At 42.0% G+C, this 26347-nt stretch overlaps 1 protein-coding gene across 1 annotated transcript in view; it reads left to right on the top strand.

Moving 5' to 3' along the window:
• PCM1 (pericentriolar material 1) overlaps positions 1–26347 on the top strand; it is a gene marked incomplete at its 5' end in the record, with an annotated part of 3258627 nt that overhangs the window by 1708131 nt on the left and 1524149 nt on the right. Inside the window, one exon of the mRNA XM_044063494.1 lies at positions 16476–16643. Coding sequence (XP_043919429.1) covers positions 16476–16643 — 168 coding nt within the window. The remainder of the gene's footprint in view (positions 1–16475; positions 16644–26347) is intronic.

The raw sequence follows: 26347 nt of genomic DNA, 5'->3' as shown, positions 1-26347 counted from the left end.
CCAGGCAAACTATGACAGCAGATGCATCGGACTATGCCTGGGGGGCACACATGGCAGGACGGTGCATTCAAGGCATATGGACTGCAAATCAAAGGAATCTGCACATCAATCAAAAAGAAATGCTAGCTGTACAGAATGCCCTGACAGCCTTCAAGGACCTCTTACATCCAGGACAGCTTACAATAAGGATGGACAACACCACAGTAATGTGGTACATAAACAAGGGGGTACACACTCCTACCCTCTATGCAGGCAAGCAATGACCTTGTGGAACGCAGCACTGGCTTACCAAGTTCAGCTACAAGCTCAATTCCTGCCAGGAAAAAAGAACACATTGGCAGACGACCTCAGCAGAAACATCATGGATCCCCACGAGTGGAAACTGGATCCACAAGTATTTGCAATGATAACTCAAAAATGGGGCCACCCAGACATAGACCTGTTTGCCAGCCCCCAAAACTATCAGCTAACAAAATTTTGTTCAAGGACGTTTCACCATCAAGCTTGGAAAGTGGACGCACTCTCATTCAGTTGGAAAAACCTGACAGTATATGCTTTCCCTCCATTGCCCCTTCTCACAAAGGTACTGCTGAAAGTCTGGATGGAGAGACCCAGAATGATACTCATAGCCCCAGACTGGCCACGCCAGCACTGGTACCCCCTACTAAGGAATATGGCCCAGGGCCCACCTTGGATTTTACCACAAATTGCTCATTTGCTCACACAGCAAGACAGTCAGATTCTACACAGCCATCTCAAAACCTTAAATTTGGCTGCATGGCAAATCACCTAAGCAACCAGCCAGCTCCTCTTCCTCAAGCTGTTATGGATGTTATTCTGGAAGCCAGGAGGCCCAGCACCAGGAAGGCCTACTCGGACAAATGGAAAAGGTTTTGCGCCTGGAACCAAGCTAAAAGCCAAAATGCCTTTCAGCCACACATACCTCGGATTCTACAGTATTTAACTGAGATGTTGCACAAAGGACTTACTTTTTCATCTATTAAAATCCACGCCTCAGCTATTTCAGCCCACTACAACACGGATCTTCCCTTATTTTCACATCCGCTTCTAAGGCAGTTTCTCAGAGGGGCCAAAAACATTAGTCCCCCCAGGAGAGCACCTACACCAACCTGGAACCTCAATTTTGTTCTGGAAAAACTTACGCTACCTCCTTTTGAACCAGCTTTCTCAGCTGACTTAAAGTTTATATCATGGAAGACTGCCCTGCTGTGCTAGCAATTACTTCAGCCAGAAGAGTCTCAGAGCTTCAGGCACTAATGGCAGTAGAGCCTTTCCTCATTTTCCATCAAGACAGAGTTTCTCTACGAACTAACCCCTCATTTATGCCTAAGGGTGGTATCCAGTGTGGCTCTAAATCAAACCATCCATTTACCCACCTTCTTTCCAAATCCACAGAACAAAGGAGAAAGACTCCTGCACTCCTTGGACATTGACAGGCAATTACGTTACTACTTGGATAAAACTAAGGTTTTCAGAAAATCTGACCAGCTCTTTGTATCCTATAATGCAGCTTCACAAGTGAAGGCTATATCAAAACAGACCATTTCCAAATGGATAGGACATTGCATTTGTTTTTGCTACACCCATCATGGAAAACCAGTTCCTGCTACCATAAGGCCCCACTCTACCAGGGCAGCAGCTACATCTACAGCCTTCCTCAGGGGGGTGCCAACCAAGGATATTTTGGAAGCTGCAACTTGGAGTTCAGTACACACCATTCACCAAACACTACCACTTACCACTTTACTCTAAGACTAGAGCTGGCTTCGCCACTGCAGTTCTGCAGGGCCTTCTAGCCTCCTCTAACCCTGTTTGACTCCACCTCCCATCCTTAGCTTTGGGATTCTACCCAAGTGTGGTGACTGCAGCAGGGTAACACGATGAACATAGTACAGTTTTGTACCTACCATAAATGTAGATGTTAGAGTGTATACCCTGCTGCAGTCCAGGTTACCCTCCCTCCATCCCCTCTGACCTAACTAACTAAAACTTTTCAATGCCTTAAAATCTGATACTACCTTTGTGGTGTATTTGCTTATAGCTGGAGGGATGTTTTGTTTGTGCTAAACTTTTAAGATTGGTACTATTTACTGACCACCTTTTTGGGGGGTACCTGACATCTGGGGCAAGAAAAACTGAAGAAAATGGCATCGGATGCCTCTTATATACCCCTGGCGCACTGACGTCAGGGAAGAAGCGACAGCAACCGACGCCGGACCAAGACTTTGGAATTCAGGCCGACTGCGGGACCGCCTGACTACAGGATAACCCAAGTTTGATGACTGCAGCAGGGTATACACTCGAACATCTACATTTATGGTAGGTACAAAACGGTACTTTTTTAGATATCTGGTTACTTATGTCTAGTGTGCGCTGTTACAAACGAGATCTGGGTAGCTGACGCTGGGCATTCTGGGATAAGGGGTAGGCTCGAGCCAGTAAACAGCTCTCGAGCTATAGAAGATGGCCGATTCGGAGCCGAGGATCGGCTCCGAACCCAAACAGCAAGACGGAAGGCGAGGTGAAGACAGCAACATGGAACATATTATGGTAGGTACATAATAACTTTTTACTCCTGGTGGTCCGAGTCTGAGTCCTGAAAAGGACTTAACTGTTCAGATGTAGTCTTGAGGAAGACTGTTTTGGCTCTTAGAAGTGCCCTTTCTAGCCTTGAGGTAGACTGTTTTGGCTCTTAAAAGGGCCTTTGGTGGTGTGGAGAAGTGGTCCTGAGGAGGACCTGTGTAGTCCTGAGGAGGACTGTTTTGGTTCTGAGAAGAACCTTTGCGGTGTGGTGGTCCTGAGAAGGACCTTTGTAGTCCTAATAAGGACTTTGTGTAGTACTAGTTAGGTAGGAGGTTGGGTTACACCCTCTGAGCCTTCACCTGAGCGGACAGGTTCTGACCCTGTCAACAGATCTTTTTTGGTCCTAAAAAGGACCTGGTCAGTCCAGATGGGTCCTCGGTGAGGTCCACAGGTAGTCCTAATAAGGACAGGTGTGCCTGCTTGTTAGTCAAGGCTGGGCTAGGTGATTTTCAGGTAGGTAGCCCTTAGAAGGACTGGTGTGCCCCCTTGTGGTTCAAGGCTGGGCTTATTGGTGGCTTCCCAGCTAGTCTTTTGAGGGTCCTGAAAAGGATCTAGTTAGCCCTTGGAAGGACGGTTCTGAGTTAAAAAAAAAAAAAAAAAAAAACTCAATCCCTTAAAGGTACAAAAATAAATAGAAATAAAACCATGGGCAGGCCTTAGACAAAACAACATAGGCTACAGCAAATACAATCATACAACACAAATAGCATGCAAGGTGACCACTATGAAATAAACGAATGCTTGAGCCAGTTCCAGTCCAAAAGATGTCCTTTATTCAATTCTTGCAGGTTGCAATTTTCAGTACGCCCTTCCTCCAAGCATTGTTCTGAGTAACTAAACCTTGTGTAGTGCGCTTACTTTGATACAGATCTAAAGGGGGTGTGCCAGGTTAGCCAGCCAACCACGGTGGGGGAGGGTTGGGGTGAGCATTGCCTTTATTCAGTCCCCCTGGTGGGTGTGGCTAACCAGTTTCATCTTTCACTCAGGTCCAGCCAGTAGTATTATGTTACATTTGGTGTGGATATTTCACAAATCCTTATCTCAGGCATACTACCCTTCTTATAATCCTTTTACCCAGGTTTAGTATGTTTTTAATTCAAGTTTTAAGTGGTCCACTAGTGCCTGCATATTGTTTTGAGATACTAGTAGAGGTGTGCCACTTAACCATTATATTTTAACAAATGACAAGTACTTGACTCACATGATGGAAACATTAAAGACATTAGACTAGAAATCAATCTATACCACAAGCCAGAGCTTCCCTGGGTGTAGCAGAGAAGAACATGTGTCTTAATCTTTACTCAGAGTTTATGATCAATGCTTTCGCAAACTAGCATTTTCAGGGAGGAAGGAGTGTGTGGAGTGGCCAAAATGGATGTAAACTAACATATATACGAATGAAATCATGAAATTAAACTAAAATTTACATTTAAACCATTGAAATAAAAGTCAAAATTAAAGTGAAATAAGGTACAATAAAGTGAAATAAAACAATGCTCATACCTAAATCCTACTCGGTCTCCATTGCTTTTTAAGATTCAAGTATGAGAGCATTATAAGCTACTATAAACAGGGTTCCCTCCTTTCAGTATTAAAAACTAAAACATACTGATGAGTAATTATGAGTGGGCTACGTTAGAACTACCTGCCTTAAGGAATTCCATTAGGACAGTTTTATTTTGCATTTAATAGATGGAAATACCTAATCCTGTTAATTTTACTGATTTAAGGTTTTGACGCCAAAAAATGCTAGAATATGCTCGGCGGCCCTACCTAGGGGGTTGTGGCAGTTCCTGTGGAACTGAGGGTCGGCTAAACCAGGTCCAAATGCTCGGTGATGCATTTGAGCCCATGTGGAGGTGGGAGATTAAAACTTAGACTTTAAAGGCATTGTGATGGTCTATAGGGACCAAATTGTCCTAGTGGGGACCTCATATGTTAGAAATACTTTAACCTGTTAATTTATTTTATATTATTTTAGTGAAATATGTTTTTGGCGCCAAGAAAATGCTAAAATAAGTTCAGCGGCCCTAACTAGGTAGGGGGTTGTGGCTGGCCCTGTGGAACTGACGGTCGACTAGGTCAGGTGCAAATCCTAGGTGGTCTGTTAATTAAGCTGAATATTTGGGGTCATAAGAATTAAATGTTCCCTTGGGGGAAAAACAATGTTATTTGACCAAAGTCATAGGTTTGTAAAGATACTGAGTTGGCATATTCTGGTTGAGTTTAAACCGGTTGTAAGTCCAGTTGAATTACAATGTAGATAAATCTAAGGCCAGCAATGCCAATGTGAAGAAAATACCTAAATACTACAACTCTGATTAAAAAGTATGAAACAGTGAATGTCTGATTGACTATATAAAACTACAAGTCTTGCATGTGAAATGGCAACCAAAAAATTAAGTTAAGATTATTAATTAAGCCATTGTGCTTGTCAAGGATGGTTAGAAATTCACATACCTTTTGTCCAACAGTTGCCTTGGGAAAAGCAAAATGAGAAAAAACATGCCCATTAGGAAAGTTTAAAATTGGGATTATGGATTCCATAGTGTTCAAACCTGGCAGTTGTCTAGCTGCCAGTTCTATTTGCCAGGTCAGTTCTTTGCTTTCAGGGCGTGAATTGTGGTCTCCACTGAAAGGTTCTTCCCTGATTTCTTCCAATATGTGGAAATGAAAGTTTTTGTGTCTGGGTTGCTGTCTGGCATGTCCAGCCATGGGGTTTGTAGCGATCCCATGCTTGATATCAAATTGGTGCCTTGCTATCCTTGTTTTTAGCATATTCACGGTCTTTCCCACGTAGAACGCTGGACATTTAGAACATTGTGCCCTGTACGCCACCCTTTTGGTGGTGCAGTTGCCCAAAACTTTTGCCTTATAGTTGATCTTGTTATTGGGGCAAAATAAACTGTCTTTTCTGCTGGTGTCCCTACAGGAGTGACAGGGGGATCGCTGCATGGGTGGATTCCTTTAGGCGTAGTGTTGTCAGTGTTTTTCCTCTCAGGGTGGTCCCTGATGCTGGGGCATTTTTTGATGGTGAATTTGGGACAGTCTGGAAAAATATGCCTGAAGGGTCGGTTGCGTTTGATAATTGGGCAGTTGTCGGTGATTATTTTCTGTACATCATTGTAGTCCAGTGAATATTGTAGGATGCAGTTTAGCTGGTGTTCTTTATTGTAGTGGTCCTTAATTCTGCAGCTCTGGTGTAATTTAAACATGTTCTTTCTGTGCTCTGTTATGGGGTCCAGTACCTGCCTGATCATTTTGTTGGTGTAGCTTCTGGCCAGGAAGTCCTTCTCCAGTTCCCCTGTGTTCCTCAGGTAGTTGTTGAGGTCCTTGGTCACCCTGGCTACCCTGAGGCCCTGCGATTTTATGACATTTTTCTTAAGTTTGGGGTGGGGGTGCATGCTTCTGGCGTGCAGGAGGAAGTTGGCCCTGGTGGGTTTCCTGTAGAGGTTATGGTCGATGCCATTGCCCACCGGGACCTTGACCAACAAGAGATCCAGAAACTCAATTTTCTCAAGGCTTAGTTTGTGGGTAAACATAAACAAAATCAGTCTCCCATTTTCTTAGGGCTGCATTTGCCAGGCTTGGAACCATGGCTGGCCCTATGGCAATCCCTGTGGTTTGTCTGTATATCCTTGAATCAAATCTGAAAAAGTTGATGTTAAGTTGTCAATCTCGCCTTCATTCTGGCAGAGCATCACAGTCTTTGTGGTAGGCCTCAATGGTCGCCTGGATACAGAAATCGTGGGGCAATACTGAGTTATAACGCCTCCACGTCTGTCGTGACTAGGATCAAGTCCTCTTTTCGGTTGAGGTTCTTGATTTTATCCAGGAAATCCATTGAGTCTAAGATGTAAGACCTATTGTTCTCTGCCAAGGGTTTGAGTGTGAAGTCCAGGTAAACAGCTGCAGGTTCCTTGATGGACCCTCCACTTGCTATGACCGGCCTGTATGGTGGGTCTAGTAGATTTTTGTGCGGTTTGGGGATACTGCACCACCAAAGGAGTGGTGTACAGGGGCAATGTTCTAAATGTCCAGCGTTCTACGTGGGAAAGACCGTGAATATGCTAAAGGATAGCAAGGCACCAATTTGATATCAAGCATGGGATCACCACGAACCCCCTGGCTGGACATGCCACACAGCAGCCCGGACACAAGAACTTTCATTTCCACATATTGGAAGAAATCAGGGAAGAATCTTTCGGTGGAGACCATAATTCACAACTTGAAAGCAAAGAACTGACCTGGCAAATAGAGCTGGCAGCTAGACAACCACCAGGTATGAACACTGGAATCCATAATCCCCATTTTAAACTTGAGGACACTCAACCATGGACTATTCGGATAAACAGAAAACACCAGCGAAGGTCTTTCATTAACACTGGACAATGGGACTTATGATTTTCCTAATGGGCATGTTTTTTCTCATGTATTTTTTCTCATTTTGCTTTTCTCAAGACAACAGTTGGACAAAAGGCATGTGAATTTCTAACCATCCTTGACCAGCACAACTGCTTAATAATTTTAAGTTAATTTTTTGGTTGCCATTTCACATACAAGTCTTGTAGTTTTATATAGTCAATCAGACGTTCATTGTTTCGTACTTTTTAATCAGAGTTGTAGTGTTTAGGTATTTTCTTCACATTGGCATTGCTGGCTTTAGATTTATCTGCATTGTAATTCAACTGGACTTACAACCGGTTTTAACTCAACCAGAATATGCCAACTCAGTATCTTTAAAAACCTAAGAGGTTGGTCAAATAACATTGTTTGTCCCTCCAAGGGAACATTTAATTCTTATGACCCCAAATATTCAGCTTAATTATGGAATTAAAGGGACCAATTATTGCTATTTAAAATTATTTAGATCAAAGGTGGCTTTTTTCTCAGCTTCCACACTAAAAGTGGTTAAACCCTTAATTAGGACTAACCTACTTTAAGATTTTTTTCACTAAACACTTGTTGTTGTGTCTTTCGGCTTTTCCCGGTTAGGAGTCGCCACAGCGGAACTCCGGTCCGCTAATGATTGGCAGTAGATTTTTACGTGCTGGCTTGCCGGGCCTAACACAACCTTCAACGAAGGAACGCCCATTCACGCATGTCGCCACACAGAAGACGCTCTAACTGAGAATCGAACGGGCAACGTCTAACTGTGAGGCGACAACGCTACCGCAGCACCACCACCGCAGTCACTAAACAGTTGTTAATATGTCTAAATCTATTTCTAATCCTAAATTCAAACTTTACTCTTCCACATGGTGGTAAAAACACCACCGAGCATGTGGACTCTTTCTAGCCTGCCCACAGTTCCACAGGGCTGGCAACAACCCCCTAGGTATGGCCGCTGAGTGGTGTCCAGCGTTTTTTCGTGCCAAAACCACAGTACACCATATAACAGTTAAGTAAAACCACAGGACAAGCTATTTCTATCTGGACATGTCCTGAAAAGGACACTGCTGTTTCTACACACCATAAACAATTCTTTAAAGTCTTTATTTAAGCTTCCCACCTCCACATGGTAGTTAACACATCACTGAGAATTTGCACACAGCCTTACCGACTGTCAGTTCAACAGAGCTGGCCACAATCCCCTAGTTAGGGCCACTGAACATGTTTAGCATTTTTTTTGGCGCCAAAAACATATTTCATTAAAATAATATAAAATAAATTAACAGGTTAGGGTATTTCTAACAGATGAGGTCCTCACTAGGACAATTTGGTCCTTGTTAGACCATCACAATGCCTTTAAAGTCCAAATTTTAACCTCCCAACTCCACATGGGCTCAAATGCATCACCGAGCATTTGGACCCAGTTTAGCCGACCTTCAGTTCCACAGGGCCGGCCACAACCCCCTAGGTAGGGCCGTCAAGCGTATTCTAGCATTTTTTGGCGCCAAAACCTTAAATCAGTGAAATTTGCAACAGGATTAGGTATTTCCATCTATTAAATGCAAAATAAAGCTGTCCTAATGGAATTCCTTGGGGCAGGTAGTTCTAACATAGCCCACTCATAAGTATTCATCAGTACGTTTTAGTTCTCAATACTTAAAGGAGGTTACCCTGTTTATAGTAGCTTATAATGCTCTCATACTTGAATCTTAAAAAGCAATGGTACCATTGGGTACTAAAACTGAAGTTAAAAGAGACTGGGTGCGATTTAGGTATGAGTATTGTATTTTGTCTCTTTATTGTACCTTACTTCACTTTAATTTTGATTTTTATTTCAATGGCTTAAATGTAAATTTTAGTTTAATTTCATGATTTCATTAATATATATATCTTAGTTTACAACCATTTTGGCCCCTCCACACACTTCTTCCTCCCAGAAGAAGCTAGTTTGCGAAAGCATTGATCCTAAACTCCGAGTAAATATAAAGACACATGTTCTTCTCTGTTACATTCAGGGGAAGCCCCGGCTTGTGGTATAGATTGATTTCTAGTCTAATGTCCTTAATGTTTCCGTCATGTGAGTCAATTACTTGTCATTTGTTAAAATATAATTGTTAAAATATAATGGTTAAGTGGCACACCTCTACTAGTATCTCAAAACAGTATGCAGGCACCAGTGGACCACTTAAAACTTGGTGAATTAAAAACATACTAAACCTGGGTAAAAGGATTATAAGAAGGGTAGTATACCTGAGATAAGGTTTTGTGAAATATCCACACCAAATGTAACATAATACTATTGGTTGAAACATCAAGTTGGACCCGAGTGAAAGATGAAACTGGTTAGCCACACCCACCGGGGGATTGACTAAATAAATACATACATTGCTTGTGTTGTTCCTGCACTTTTCTAACAATGATAAAAGAACTAGATGTGGGGATCTTTACAAAAGGGTAGGATCAAATTACAAAGAAAAAAAGTATTTTCACTGCTTGAAATATAGTTTGTTTCAACTTTGATTTCCATTTTCTAAACATTTCTGGCAGCCGCCACTTAATGTCTTACTATGTCTAGGCAGTTCAGATCGTATATCCCAGCTCAAAAATCTTTTCTTTGGTAACACCCATTTGCTCACCCTGTATTTCTGGCAGAATTTGATGTAGGGATTTTTTAAAGTCTGTCAACTCATTGCACTCATAAAAGATATGTACCCCTTTCTTCCCCATCACACCTCCAATATTTACCATCTACCTGAGGAAAGATTCTTTGGAGTTTGGAGCATAAAAATACCCATTCAAACTCTTCCCAGCAAAAATTGTAAATCTTCTACCCTTTGTTATATATTTGGGAGCTGTAAATATTTTTATTTATTCATTCTAGTTTGATGACCGAGGAAGTCCACTGGGCTCGAGCCCGTTTTCAGTGGAGGCCCGGGGAGAAAAGCTCCAACAATACATAGTTACATGAATAATTACTAAGAAACTTTGTATTACTGACAAATAAACAGGTAGCATTCATAAAGAAACAAACAATTACAATTTTGTTTAGGTGTAAAAGACAGGAAAATGGCCTTGAGGCTAGATTTTACAGTATAGTTATTTATACATAATACAGATGAGCAAGGTTAGCTAGGTGAGAGGTTAGCCAGGAGTAAAAGTGGAGGAGACCTTGAGAGGTATAGGGTGAAGAGTACAGTTGCATTTCCTGTTTGAGTAAAGGTGAGAATGAAGAAGAGTTTTAAAGTTTTTGAGGTTATCGCATGTCCTAAGAGTGGAGGAAAGAGCATTCCATTTTTTGGCTAAGATGAAGGAAAGCAGAAGTTGACCAGCTGGTCGCTTGGGTTTGTGGATGGTGATTAAGTTTTGGTGGGTAGATCTAAGTGTTCTATAGGGAGTATATGGTTGTAGGATATTGGATAGTGCAGGGCACTTGGTAGGTTGAAATAGTCTATAGGCAGTCGTGATTTGGAGAAAGTCAAGTTGGTTATGGAGTTCAAACCAGTTTAACAAGTGAAGGGAGGAACAGTGATGAGAGGAAGATTTGGCTTTGGTAGCAAATCTGGAGATTTTATTATAACATACTTCTAGTTTGGAGGATAGTGAGGATGATAAATTAGTAAGCAGAGGGGGGCCATACAGTAGAGAGGGAAGGAGATAAGTAGCGGTGAGAGTTATTCTGGTAGCAGGAGAGAAGTGGTTGTTTCTATAAAGTAGGCCGAGTTTTATGTGGGTTTTCTTTATGTTTAGCTGGATGTGAGTATTAAATTTTAGGTGTTCATCAATGGTTACACCAAGAAGTTTGGCGGAGGGAATGACCTCTAAAATGGAGTTGTTATGGCTGGTTATTTGGAATGAGTTTTTATCAATAGGGGAGGACTTAGGAGAGAATAAAAGTATTTTAGTTTTGTTAGCATTTAATGAGAGGTGATTTTGGAGCATCCAGTTTTCGGTAGTTGAGAAGGCTGTTTGTGTCAGTAGTTGGAGATCTGTTAAGCTGGAGGCGCAGCAGGTCAAAGTAGAATCGTCAGCATATTGAACAATTTTAGTATTGGGTATGGCCTTGTAAAAGTCGTTAATAAAAATGTTGAATAGAACTGGGCCAAGTATGTATCCTTGGAATACTCCAGTCGGGGTAGGAGAGAAGGTGGAGGTGCCCTGGCCCCATTTGACAGCCTGGGACCTGCCTGAAAGATAACTGGAGAACCAGGAGAGAGTTTTGTGGGAGAGATTGAGATTAGACAGATGATTTAGAAGGTGGGTGTGGGAGATGGTATCAAAAGCTTTAGATAAGTCCAGCAGAACTGAGGATACTAAATTAAGCGGAGTCACGGGCTAAATTGACAGTATGTACGAAGGAGAGAAGAGCGGTGTTGGTACTATGTCCTGAGCGGAAGCCGTGTTGTGTAGGAGAGAGTAGCTGGTGTTTGGTAAGGAATGGCAAGAGCTGAAGGTGGATGCATTTTTCACGGAGCTTAGAGAAAAGGGGAAAGGATGGCTATGGGGCGGAAATTAGATGCATTATAGTTTTTGCCACCCTTGTGAAGTGGAAGAATATATGCAGAGCGCCATAGTTCTGGTACATAGGATTCAAGTAAGGATCTATTGATCAGGATGCTAATAAGGAGAGCAATACCATCGGAGGCTATTTTTAACGAGGAGGACAGAATGTTGGGGGCATTGGAGCAAGGCTTTAGTTTAGAGAGTAGTTTCTTTATTTGGTGGGTGGAGATGGGTTTGAGTTCGAAAGTAAGGGGGGAGAGGAGGGAGAGGATGTTTGGTTAGGGTGGGGTTTGAGGGTTGTTGTTGGTGTTAAAGGTCTTGGTTAGCTCAGCAATAGAAGTGGTGAAGAAGGTGTTGAATAGTGAGGCAATTTCAAGGTCAGATTTGCTGGTGTCTGGGCAGGTATTGTTTTTAGTACCCTGGCCTAAGGAGAGAGTTGATAGAATTCCAAAATTTTGGGGTTTTTTTTGCATGATTTATTTGCATTTTGATGTAGGTAGGACTTTTCATCTTCGATAACTTGTTTTTTGGCAAGGTTTCTTGTTTGTATTTAAGTAAGATGTCTAGTGGTTTAGTTTGGAGGTATGTTTTCCAGGTTTTATCTCTTTGTAGCATAATCTTTTTGTTGTCTTTGGTAAGCCACGGGGTGATCTTAGTTTTTACTCTCTTTGTCCTTACTGGAGCTAGGGAGTTAAGGGCATTTAAGAAAGTTGAATTGAAAAAGTCAACGGCTGAGTCTAATGGAAGAGTTTTCAGGGGGTTCCAGTTGGTATTGCTGAATGAATTGGAGAAAGTAGTAGGGTTAAAGTTAGAGAGGTTCCGAGTGTGGGTAAACTGGTGGGAGTTTGGGGGGGGTGAGGTAAGCTCGATGGATGAAGGCAGGGAGGTGGTCTCCTAATGGGTCTGATATGACACCAGGTTATATCACTTTATTGGGTTGAGATACTAGGATCCAGTCTAGTATGGAGCCTGGGGTGGTTTTGTTGGGTCTAGTGATGGTGTTAGTAAGTTGAGTTTAGTTAAATAGATTGATTGACATGGTGGGGTTAGGGTTGTTGATTTTGTTCCAGTCTATATTTACATCACCCAAAATGTAAGGTTCCAGTTTAATATTTGAGAAGGCCCCAGAACAGTATGTCTTCCAGGGTGTTGGTGGTGTTACCTGGAGGAATATAGAGGGAAATGAAGCAGATGCTTTTATAATAATTTTTAGAAGGCCTGCTACAAGTTTAGCATTATTGAAAGAAGGGATGGGATTAAGATATGGAGTAAAGGACAGCTGGTTGGAGTAGACTAGTGCGACACCGCCACCTCGAGTACTTAGGCAGTCAGATCGAAGTGATTGAAATCTAGGGGGAAGGAATTCAGAGTCACTTATGTGAGGTTTTAGCCAGGTTTCAGAAATGGCTACGTCAGGTGAGTTCTGAGTGAGCCAGGCATGAAAGTGGGTTGTTTTATTTTTTAGGCTTTGGGCGTTGATGGTGAGGAATTTGAGGTATTTATTGGTGGAATTATTGTGTGAGCTAGTGTGGTTAGTAAGAGAGAAGTTTGGTCCTGGATTAGGGTGAATGTCACCGGCTAAGCAGAGGTAAGTGAGATAAGGAATAAGTTGTTTTGGTTTGTACTTAGAAGTGTCTGGTAATGAAAAGGTCTGGGTTTGTAGTATTTAGTAGTGATTGGGAGAAGTTTTACTTTGAAGAGGAGGGAAGGGTGGGAGGGAATTAAAGAGGCCTGAGATGATGTGGAAGTGTGTTGCGTGGGGGAGGTGGGGAGGCAGAGGTGTGGAGGGTGTAGATGGAAGTGAGTATAGGAGGTGGCATGGTATAGAGGAAGTAGAAGAAGGATGAGGATGGATGTGGAAATAAAGGTTTTAGGAGTAGGAGAGTGCATGATAGGTGGGGCCTGTTGGATGTAATAGAGAGGAGGTTAAGGGACTTAGGAGGGAAGAGGTGGGGTGGAGGGAAAGTGTTGAGGATTGGTCGGTGGAGAGAGGGAGGGATGTTAGAAGAATAAATGTAGGAGCACTGGGTTTGGGTGGGATTTGGGGGTAGGGTAGGGGAGCGGAGTGAGCCTGCAGGGCAAACGGAGTGGGTCAGAAAAAAGGAAATGGAAGAGCAGGTCAGCGAGGAACAATCAGTGAGGTGAGTAGTAAGCACAGAGCAGCAAGGCTCAGGAGTAAGGTGCAGTTCTGCTAAGAGAGATTGAATTTGGGAGGCTACAGAAGGTAGGGCAGGGCAATAGAGCAAGTAGGACAGACAAATACCCAGCAGCTTGATTTACTTTACAATAAAGTATCTAAAAGTACGTTAATGCTGCCATCTAGTGGACAGATCAGTTAGCAGCTAATGGATGTCAACAGACAGGAAATTCAGGAAATCTCAAGGCCGGATACACCAGGGAATGATATACACTCGGCAGGACAAAACTTTGTTTCTTTTGAGTGTTAGTACAGGTTCTGCTCAGGGGGACCAGTACAGCACTGGGAAAGTAAGCGTTCACTTTAGATGGATGTCAACCATCAGGAAATTCAGGATTCAGATGTCATCCCATTGTTTCCTTGTGAATTCTTTATCCAGTCTTCACAATCTTTTCTATCCTCTTTTGATTCCCGTAGTTATTGTGCAATATTTTTATATGCCTTACTAATTATACTTTTTATAACAGTAGCTTCCGCTGTAGATTCTTCTAAAAACTCTACCAAAGCAGGTCTTTCACTTAGTGTTCCCCTATCCCCTTCTCTTTGCCTATACTCTGATTTCAATCCCTGATTGCGAAGGCAGTTTCTAGCCTGCAGTCTGGATGTCTTCTGGGCCTCTTCCCACACTATTACCTTTCTCTCTCATTATTTACTCCCAGTAGATTGGCTCCTTTGCAAATTTTCTGCAGTAAATTCCAGCCCCCTCTTGCCTATTCCCTGTACTCCTAATTGCAGTCATCCCTATCGTCGGAGACTTATTTTTCTGTTCTCATGTTGGCTTAGTTTTTAGAATACTTTCTGCTGTCTTATAAGTGTAATATTCTGTATGGCTATTAAGGATCTGCATCCAAAATCCCATTCTGGAATTATTTCTTGAATTTCCCTGCACTTCATCATCACTTTCTGCTTGCATTATGTATATGAGCCGTAACTGTGTAGCTCAAATATATCACTTCAAATCAGATCCACTTATCCCTCTTAACCCTTGCCTTCTTCCCCTACCGGATAAAATCCTTCAACTCTTTATTACTGTCCACAACATGCCTGGTTAATAAAAATATGTAGCTGTTTATTAGTTTTTGCCTGTAGTAAGCAGTCATCCTGTGTGGTGTTAGAATGGAAAGTTACTACTATAACCAAGTGTGCTAGTCTGGTCAGTGGGTAAGGATATAAGCTGGAAGTGGTGATCTTCTGCTTTGAGTCTGAGGAAATTCCCTTGATCCCTTCTTCCATAACTGTGCCAGTAGGATCCTTTTAAATGACCAAGAAGGTCCCAGGCTTCAGCAAGGGAAGAAATTTAGAGTGAACTTTGTGAATTATGGGATCCTTAGAATAATATAAGATTTGACAGGTTAGAATAGGTATACTTGGCTTTGCTCTTGTAGGGATCAGAAAAGTGTGTGCAGCAGAACTCCTTCTTTCCATGGGACCACCATGACAGCTCACTGTGCTCAGTTGAAGAAGAGCCAGGGTGAGCTCCATGTGACCCATTGGAAAAGGGGGCATCCCACAAAAGGAAGAAGCATTTTTGAGTTTGATTCTGTACCCTGAAGCTATAATGCTTGGGATCCAACTTAATTTGAGGTAATCTACAGCAAACTGTCCATAAAGAAGCTTGGCTGACTTCACAGGAGGTTGTGGGTGGGTAAGAGTAGGGAGAGGGTTGCATGGTTTCAGTGAAGTCAAACTTGATCAGAAAGCATTGTGGGAATAGTACTTAAAGGTGTCCCTAATTTAGCTTTCTTACTTTGCCACTTTTAATTTGCAGTAAAGGTACTCTCTTCCTAGCTGGTGACACTAGATAAGTTGAAGGTCTGAGTGCTCTTTGCAGTTTGTGAAATTTTGATACATGCCTTGAAATTTTGATACATGCCTACATATGGCAGGCTTGCTTCCTTACAAGTGAGCTTTTGAGAAAATGTGACATGGAAAGAAGGATAATAATTATAAACCCACCAAAATAGACTCCCTGAGATCAGATGATACTGCAAGAATCTGTCTTATACCTGAGTGACGCTCTTGATGTGAACAGTAGAGACCTGGCTGTGAAGGAGAGAGAGAGAGAGAGAGACTTGCTCCCTGAAGAATTTAAGACCATTGTCTTTGTGGTGTTTTCATGTGTGCTTGCTTAAGTTAAATGAAGTTGCTGCCCCACACTGAAAAAAAAACTGCTTGCCTAGCTTCTGTTTTATTAACAGTTTATTAACTAAACACTGCTTCCAAAGCATACTTAAGAAATCTAATTGTCACTCATGGTGGGAATCTGATAGGTGAGTGTATGATTACTTTGAGATCCATTTGATACTTAACAGTGCGCTTAAGAGTTTTAGAGGATCCCACTAACAGGATACTTAAGTGGATCATTTTACAACAAAGGTGTGCAACGCATTTCACAAACTCCAGCAGGCATAAACCTTCTGCATTCAGGATGGCGTGAAAACAGTTTGTAAGGAGAGTGACCTCATTTCTTGTGCTTGTATCAGATGGATTTTTGAATTTCTGGTGATAGAGGGACTGTGTCTTCAAAATTAGTGAGCCCTGTATGTGATGATACACATGCATTCATACTGTTGATATTGCATCAAGTGGTCAGATTGTACTTGTCCACTAAACCTTTTTTCAGCTAATTTCTGAAAGCAACTCCAATGATATTAAAATTCCTGTCATGTCATTGAGTTTGCTTTGATAAAGTCCTATAAGGTTGCATAGTGAGTACTTCAATTCTTCATTTCCTCTTTCAGGATGATTGTGTTAAAAATCTTCATATTGTTTCTCCCTTTAGGCCTTGAAAGTGAAAGTGTATCCAGTGCAAGTGAGTTAAGTAAAAACAGGAACCAGCCTCCTGCCCTGACAGAGGAATCCCTAAAGAAGCACAGCTTCAAGACAAAGCACAGGGATGACCACTTGGAAAAAATCATGAAACGAAAAAAGACCATTGATATGTCGTCAGGTATTGCATTTCAGTAATTTCTTTCCATATATGTTTTAACTTAAAACAGTTGTTTTAGTACTGGTAAACTCAAAGTATTTATTTTCCTGTCTTATTTATTCTAAACTGTGTGGGTGTAAAGAAGATAAGACTAATGCTAAATATGTCTATTTTAGATTAATTCTGGTGAGCTCACGTACATGGAAGAATAGCGTGTTTCATAACCTCTCAACCTTTTACTGCAAGAAATCTAGACAAAGCCTGACGTAATGGGGGGACAAAGGGCCAAAATAGGGACAAATTTTAAATGTTGCTTTTATAGACTTAAGTTGCTAAAATAACAGAATCTGTGTTAGCATGCATTTTTCTGAAGGATATGAAGTCTGAAACTCAAATATGTCATTATTTAGGAAGTTCATTCCTCAGATCACCCCAGTGGCTTTCCAGAAAACCACAGATTTTATGAAAAACAGGTCATAAATATCAGGCAAAAATCTGGACAGTTGTGAGGTGTAGTATGTTTTTTAGTAAGCAGCACTGTTACTTAGAATAATACGAGATTACTAGGCTGTTTACCTGGAGGCCATTTTAAGCCTAGCTGTTTCAACTCAATGTAATACAATAGAAGTACTAATCAATACCCAGGATAGCATTTGGTGATGACTGTCCATGTCCAGGAGGGTTGTGGACGCTGTCCCTGGTAAGGATTTACAGTACCCCATTCACTCGTCCAGGTTCCTCTTGAACAGTGTCATAGAGGTGCTTTGTTTCACATGAATTGGTAACCTGTTCCAAAGATCTGGGAGTTGCTGGGAGATAAATCTGTCCCTCCAGCATGTCCTATTTAAGTTGCAGGCCATGTTTAAGTCCCTGGAACAGGTAGCTTTAGACCCATTTGATTTAAGGATATGCAGTAAGTTCATTAGGTTTGGGTCTTGGGTTGCCCTGAAGGCTAGACATAAGTCTCCCCTAAGAAGTCTTTATGATACAGAGTATACTGACAGGCATTTTAGTCAGTCCATGTAAAGCATTTGCTGGAAGCCCTTCATCATCTTTGTTAGAAGCGTCTGAGGTCTCTCTAATTGCTGTAGGTGCTTAGTACGGTACATACCAAATGGGGCATTATACTTGATTATGGGCCGGATAAGTGTCGAGTATAGGGGGAGCTATAACTTCTTTTGCTCTCAAGGCGATGCCTTTACTAATCAAGTGGTCTACGTGCAAAGCTTTCCTTGCAATGGTAGACATGTGGTGGTTGAAGTTAAGGTCGCAGTCAACCCGTGATCCCAGGTCCCTTACCACTTCATGGGTACTTAGGGTATTGTTATTGATTTGATAGTGTGAAGGGAATCATGATGCATTTCTTTACATTCAGTTTCAGACTGTGACTAGTACACCAGTCGTTTCTGTGTGAGACTCTCGTGGAGTATACTGACATAATTTGGGGATTCAATGATTGCACCTAGTTTGCAGTTGTCTGCCAACCTAGTCAGCCACAATCCTTTAGTTTTGACCTGAACTTCCTAAAGTATATACCAAACACTAGGAGGCCCAGCACGGACCCCTTTGGCTCCCTGTTGATAACAGGTCTGATGGTTGATGTGGAGTTACCCACTTTGAATAGTGTGTGTCTGGTTTGTGAGCCAGTTGGCAACCCATCTTACAGTGAAGGGGCTTGCATTCACTTTGCTAGTTTTCTCGGTAATGCCTGAGTGTGGAATTGTGTCAAAAGCCTTTGCCAAGTTGAGGTATGCTGTGTGCACAGATTTGCCCACATTAATGAGCTTGTCCACACTTTCAGGGAAATCCACCAGGTCTAACAGGCAGGATCTGCCCTCCAGGAAGCCAAATTAGGTAGGATTCAGGGTTTGGAAGTCACCTGTCTTTACTTATGAGGTCCATAATGATACTTTCCATGGCCTTACTGATGACGCTGGTCAGACATATGGGTCTGTAATTCCCTGGGTCTGTTGCTAGTCCACTTTTGTGGAAGGGAATAACTGTAGCTGTTCTCCATTCTGCAGGAATAAAGCCTTTGGTTAGGCTATTATTGAAAAGGGTACTTAGTGGTAATGCTAGTTCATGTTTTATCCTGTTTAGAAGACTATCTGGGATGTCATCTGGTCCCATGGAGGCTGTGTTCTTTACCTTGGGCAAGGCTTTGTGGAACTGCTCTTCAGATATATAAGGTAGGGTGGGAGTTTGGGAGAGGGTTTGTTGTAAGTTAGGGGATAAGGGAGTGAAAGTTTCACCAAACCTATCCACTAGCAGGTTTGGTATCTCTCTGGGGTCAGTGTGTGTGATACCATTGGCCACCAGTTCTGCACATGCTTGAGTCCTACCCTTTAGTTTATGTACATAGCTGTAAAAGGCCTTATGGTTGTCCTTGGAAGTATTTGCTAGGTTTCTCTCAAAGGAGTATTTGACAAGTTGTTTTATTTGCCTGTTAAGGTTAATGAGGGTGCTTTTCCATTGTTGAGTCCTTGTCTTTGTTTTCTTGGACAACAGTTTTTTTGCGTTTATTGTAGAGTTTGTTGATGCTGGAAGTCCACCATGGTGTCTTGATTTTACTTGGGACTCTGGCTTTGATTTTTGTCTGGTACAGCCACGTTTATACACTTATGCAAGTGATTGTACAGGGCTTTACTGTATGCTTCGGCATAGTTACCACTTTCAGCTGGGAGTGGGGCTTGGCATGCATTTATACCTTCACCTAGGCAGGTATAGTTTGCTTTGGTGAGGGTTTTTACTCTAATTTCACTCTTTGTGAGTTCTGGTGTTAGTGTCAGTTCGAAGGTGACTGTTTTGTTGTAAGTTTTAAGTAGTGAGGGTCCAACAGTTGCAGCAGTGCACCTGTTTCACATGTTGGTGAGGACCAGATCTAGAATGTTTGTTCCTCTTGTTGGGATATGGACAGTTTGCTCCAGGGCATTTGAATTCACAAAGTCAAGGAACTTTTTTGCCAATGAGTTTGGGCTAGAGTAGGTTTCCCAGTTGATGGTGGGGATAATTGAAATCCTCCATAACCAGTGTATTCAGTAAAATTTGGATGGTCTTCAGTTTGGTTAAGTAGCCTTCATGGGTGTCGTGACCCATGGAGGGGGACCTATAACTGGTTAGGACTTGAATGGGGGTCTTACCCACCACAAACTGGACCTGTATTCACTGCATGGAGTTGTCCAGTCTACATGAAGTGAATTTATTTCTAATATAGATTGAAACACCGCCTCCTTTGGTTTTCGCACGTTCATTTTGTGGTCTAAAGATGTGGAAGGCTTTGTAGCTTTGCAGGGCCTGGGTACTCTCTGAGGCCTTAAGCCAAGTTTCTGTGACTGCACAGATATCTACATCTTCTCGTGATAGAAGTGCTTCCACGGAGTGCAGTTTTTGGTTTCAGCTTCTAGCATTTAGCAGCATGACCCTTACTTTGTTCTGATTGGTTAATTTCACATCAGTAATGTTTTCGAGACATTGCCTATAAAAGGCACTATGGGGGAAGCAAGAGCCTTTGCTAGCAGCCAAAACCCTAAAGGTGTCAGGTGCAACCAGTCTCTGGCAAAGTAGCGAGTTATGTCGACCATGGCAGACTGGAACTGGATCCTCTTGGAATGAGACCAGAAACTAAGCCAGTTATTGAAATCAGTCATTTTTTGTTTATACTGTGGCATCATTCTAAGTGAGGGTAGTGTGCTGCTCAAGGATAGAAATACCTGCCTAGGACACTCAGAGCTCGACCATGTCTCTCTTCATATAGTCCATTGAGGTACAACTCAAGTCATTCTCAGCAACATGAACTATGAGAGAGTCATAACTGTACTTGCTGCTGCAAAACCGGAGTGCATGCGTGATTTGGTGAATCCTGGCACCGGACAGGCAGCTAACTGTGACTTTCTCCTTCTCCAGTCTGGTGAGTGGGACATGTGTGTCTTTGTTGAATCTCTAATGACAGGAAAACTTTATTTTTGAGTGTTACGCCTTATGGGCTTGTTGGGTGAGACACTGGTGTTGCTGTGTGTCATGGATGCTGTGGAGACTGTGTTAGCTGTAGCGGACTTGTGTTTTGGAGGTCTCTGGTGTTTCGGTACATTTTTTGAGAGAACCTCTGCATATGTGTATTTACATGTTTGATCCGTGCTGTGTGTATCAGTAGTGGTATGTGTGAGTAGTGGTACTATTTGAATATGTAGTGGTGAGTGAATTGACAGCCTCCTGTGAGAGAGGAGCATGGATTCTACAGTCTTGATATAAGTTCATCTCTCGCACTCTGTACTAGACTGTTAGTAGACGGTTGTCTGTGTACGTGAGGCAATTACTACACTGCATCAAGAAACCCAAGTCAACAAGACTGGCAGGAGAAACAAGGCTAGTCCAACTCTCCATAATGCTAGCTTGAAGACTGTTGTCACTAGGGGTGGCTTTTCAGAAACGGTCATGGAGGAGCTCAGCAAATGGATATTTTTGCCTGAGTTTTAAGGGAAAATTTGTTGAATTTAACTGTCCGGCTTTGGCGCGCAGCTCTGTGCAATGTGCAAACAAGCAGAAACCAGCTCAGATGCAGGGCCTAAATACCAGAAGCCAAAACTTGAAAAAAAAAGATTTTTAACAAAATTCAAAAGGGCCAATGAGAGAGTGCTTATTCCAAGCCCTAGAGCGGCCTCTCTTTACCAGTCAGGTGTCAAACACAATTCTCACAAAAGTACAGATAGGCCCCTTCCAATCCAGGATGGCCTGGAAAACGTGCTTAGAACAAACAAACCACTACAAGCAGTTCCAGAAGCAGCAGGCCTGGACCTGGATTAGGCTACAGCTACTAGCTATCCTAGTTACAGCAGGGAACACTATAGCAATAACCCACGCCTGGGTGTGGGTAATGCTAAATTTACCCACGGTTGGCGTGGTTTGGTCCCGAGGCCCGGGCACCAAACAAAGCCAACCGTGGTATATTACCATTACCCACACCCAGGCGTGGGTTATTGCTATTATACCATGACATTATTTAAGAAAAGAAACTATTACTTTTCTTAAATAATGGCATAGTATAATGCCTGTTTACTGCCCTTCCGCAGATGTCTGGCATCTGCGACAGTTCTGATGTACTGCGGCGCCCGCAGTACATCAGAGTTGAGCAAAAGCAACGGAGAAAGCAAGATCTCCGTTGCTTTTTAGTGTTCTCTATGTTAAATGAGTTTAACATAGCGAGACAGTTTTAAAATAAGCAACGGACATCTCCGTTGCTTATTTTAAACTGTCTCGCTATGTTAAACTCATTTAACATAGCTAACTAAAAAAGCAACGGAGATCTTGCTTTCTCCGTTAACACTGTCTCTATGTTAAATGGGTTTAACATGGCGAGAAATCTCCGTGTTTTAAAATCGAAAGTTATACTAATGGAAAAAAGTCCGGGCGACCGGACCTTTTTCCATTAGTATAACTCGATTTACAACGGGCACGCTGGCCAATCAGCGTGCACGTTTTGGGGGGATCATGGTATAATAGATAATATTTAACACTGCAGAAAAATAGCAGTGAGACACTGAAAAAAAAAACAAAACAGCAGAAAATCAGCCCTGAGGGTCTAAAGAATGATTTAGACAGTTAACAGATCAGTTATGTGCTGTTTGGCAGGAAAACCAGAGCACACAGAATAGATAGCTTTAAAGCAGTGAAAAAATACCAGTAGAAACTTAACAGTGGAAATGACAAAAAAAAACTTGCTAAACAGTGAAAATAGCAATAAAATTTGATTTTACAGGCACAGTGTAGCAGGCAATTGTAGTATAACAGTGCAGTTTAGTGCACAGTAAATAAATACAGTATAAAAGTAGGCGGCAGGCAATAAAAAGTGCAATAAATAGAATAAATAAGCAAAAACCAGGAAACTTATCAACTTATGTTTTTTGGGAAGCTCCCTGGTCGTGTGGTATTTATACTGAGTTGTGAGAAAAAGTAAATGACCAAAATCCCCCATGCATGCTCAGTAACTCTTTCTTAGGAAATATTTGAAAATATTCAAAAAAAGATGCAGAAAAGGGGAGGATTTGGACCAGGAAAGTAACTTTCACTCCCCACAGCAAAACGTATTAGAAATTATCTAATAGAACAGTGTTCCTTTTTCTGTAAGAAGTCAAGCTGGAACGTTTCCACCATCTTTGACTGGTTCAGGCAGCAAGGTAGGAGAGGGCTGAGAGAACCTCCTCTAGACAGGACAGAAATTATAAGTACTCACAGTACAGGTTCATCCCTTCCCCTACCTCTAATTCTGGGAGGAAGGTTATCCTGTTTTAAGGACAACTGGTTTAGCTTGACCTTAGACCATTGATTTAAAAAGAAAATTGCTACCTGTTGGAAAATAGCATTTAGATTCCTCTGTTCTTTTTCAGGGATGCCACCAAATACTCCCTAACCAAGTAAAATTCACCTTAGTGATTTTTACAACTGCCTGTTCTTTTTGAGGTCGTGTGAAGGGTCCTAAAAGTGGAACAAGGAAAAATAATTTTATTCAAAACTCTAAGTGCCTTGGAGGCTAGTCCTGATTATTCCAGGTTGAATACATTTCTGAAAGTAGAACCAAAATTTTAATTTTGCAAACCTTTTCGTAATTACTTTGTGGTGATGCTGACTTATTTTATAGGATGCAAATCTATATACACCAGTTCAGAAAGAGCATGGTTACTTGGGTCTATATTACGTGATCGAACACCTAAACATCGAGCTTGTAATATCGAACCTAAAAACGTTGAACGTCTCAGGGGAAAGCCGTCCGTTGGCCATAAAAATAAAAAAAATAACTTTACACCCAAACTAAGTAGGGGGCTCCCCCCACCCCAACTTAAATATGTCAACTCCAAGATCGCTCTACAGTACACAAAACGGCAAAATCTGGCGAATGGCCAAGGAACCCCCCCCCCCCCCCCCCCCCGGAGTTAAATTGGCCGTTCGCCGTTTTTTTGCTTTCGATATTACATATTAGATGTTTAGGTGTTCAATCACCTAAACATTCGATCTTGTAATATAGACCCTGGTTAATTTCTCCTTTTTGTGGTATTGGAAGAGAACTATGAGATGCTCTCCTCTGTATGATCGGTATTTTTCAGTATGATTCATCATGTATGGTGGTGCGCTACATTCGGATTTCCAGCTAGCTGGACTGACGTCCAGAGCTTTTTGATGTATGTTTTTGCCAGACAGCAGTTAAATGTGTGTCTGTCACTACCATTTTAATTAGATTAGTACATGTTAAATACCTAGCTTGAGGATTTTTTTATTACTCCTAATATTTGCTTTTGCATTGTATTTTAATTGCCCAATTAGATCTGTGTTGATCTGATGATGTCCCCCAAGAAAAAGTCACCAGCAAGTTTACGTGTGACCAACAGATTCCACTGAAAGAGGGTCTTTTTTCATGACTTTGGAATAATGCTCCAATTCTAGTTGTAAGCTGTTTGCTTCTCTTAAGCAAAGCTTTTTTTTGCAGAGCATATGCCCTTAGTGCTTTCTTTGAGCACAAAACTCCTAGGTTTGGGCTAGAGGACTGCTGTCTCTGAAGTTTGATTGATGGCTTTTTCAACTGCAGGCAGATGGAGACTCCAGATGACTGAAAAAGATGGGAAAAAATTGGCTATGAAAGCTTCTGCAGGCAGAGATCTGGAGGTATTTGTAAACCCTATCACTCTTTTGAAGTCCTAAGAATATCAGTTATGCAAAGGCACAAGTTTGTCAGCTATGCTTTCCATCACCACATACTGATGTAGCCACATTTGCTAATGCTGCTTTGAAGGCCGGTAATGGGATACATGCTTCTCAAAAATCTCTAGGCCTGGCAGTTTTAGTTGTGTGCAAGTCAAATGCTGATTCCCAGGTTCTTACAAATGGCCAATGGGTTTTGTATAGTATGAAGTCCCTGTTCTCCTGAGATTCATGCACAAAAATCACAGGAGTATCCATCTGCTTGTGGAGACTGCTTGTTCCTTGTTAGACTCCAGACTGAAACACACTAAACATCTTCAATAGCACCAGGTAGGCCTAATACCTGATGCATCACTTTTGATAATGCTTTACCATGGACACTTCTAGCTCTGACTATAAATGGTCCACTGAAGAAAATGTGGCTGTGTGGCAGAATATCTCTGCTGCCACTAGACGAAGGTGAACCATCAACGTTTGGTATTGTTCCATTTAAAAAGAGAAGACCGCCCTCACTATAAGAAAATCTAGTCTGTGCCTCTCAAGTTCACTCACCACTTGATTGACATTGATGGTGATGAATCTGTGGGTATTTAGACTGCATCTTGTGTACAGACAGTAAATTTAATGCATGACCAGATCTGTCTGGCTTGCACAAATGTTACCTTTGTTGCTAGGAGTTAAAAGGAATGGAAGCTTCCAAGTATCCTTCCAGTTATCCAAGCTTTTGAAGAGACCATTGAAAGCCTTTGTCAGAACTCTGCTTTCGACTAGTGGTACCTAGGAACACTTATGGATATTCATCAAGCTTAAGCATAAGTTTACATAGTCGTATGAAAGGCCGTTGACTGACCTTGCAGACATTTCAGTTAACACAACTAATGTATGGAAACTGGTAGCAGTTCAGCTGGTTATAAGGTAAGTTTTGGCCTGTACAGGTTCAAAAATAGTGAATGAATATATGTTAGCATCTTTAGGCATCATAGTATTTACCTGCCAGGCATGCTTACTCCAATACCAAAGGGACATTTCAAAATGTATGAGGAAGTTGCAGGTGTTCTGTAACAGCACATCCAATGCTGTCTGCTCTGTCTGGATCAACATGTGTAACTTCAGGTCCGGCTTGGATCTAACACCAGCCAGTTCAAAAGTCTTATGCCCATCTTGGCTGTGCCTCCTTTATCCACAACTCCCCAGATCTGATTTGCTTCCATTCACGTCTGCAGCTATGATTTTTGACTTCACTTCACTTGACTGGTTTGTTTTCTCAATAAGTTAGCATAGTAACTGGTGAGATCTTTTATTCACTTACCCTTAGAGCATGTCTGTATTTTTTTCTGGTAGGTTTAGGTAGCTTGTAGTGTAAGGTAGTTTAAGTCATTTGTCCCTTTCCCCTTCCTGCTTTTTCCCTCTTGGTCATTACATTATTTGCTGCTGTTTTTCTTTAGCGAGTGTGCTTGGGTAGGACTGCTTTTGATGGATAAAGGTTAAAAAAGTATATTTCCTGCAAGCCCAAGTTGCCTTCCCAGGATGCATACCGTAAATGTGTGCATTGTTTGGGTCAGGAGCATTTGAACTCTGAATGCTCCATTTGTGAGAGCTTTGGCTTGCGTGCAATCAATGAATGTAAGACCAATCTCAGTTTGAAACTGCTTTTACCCTCTGGCTCATCTGTTTCTGCTGCTTTTAGGGCTTCTACCCCCAAATCCGAAGGCTGGGTCCAAGAATTGTTGTTCGCAACACTCTAAGCAGATCAAACTGGAGAGCAAGAGATTTTAAGTCTCTACCTCTGGTCCATCTCTTTTGGGCTCTCTGTGTCCAAAGGGCACTCTGCTTTTGGGCTTCGGTGCCTAAATCAGGCAAGGCGGCATCTCTGGCAGTGAGTATCCTGAGCCCCTTCCTGATCAAAGGGGTACCTTCAGGTAGGATGGCATCCTCCTTTTCTCCAAATATTCCTCCTTCGATCACGGGAAACTTCTCCATCTCCTCTGCGAATTCACAGTCTCCCACTCTCGGATCTGACATGAAGGGTGCTCTTCCCA

This window comes from Protopterus annectens, chromosome 2.part1 (assembly GCF_019279795.1).
Source record: "Protopterus annectens isolate FY-2018-M chromosome 2.part1, PAN1.0, whole genome shotgun sequence".
NCBI classification, from domain to species: domain Eukaryota; kingdom Metazoa; phylum Chordata; order Ceratodontiformes; family Protopteridae; genus Protopterus; species Protopterus annectens.
The sequence above is the reverse complement of the archived record's forward strand: the minus strand, read 5'-3'. Positions and strand labels throughout refer to the sequence as shown.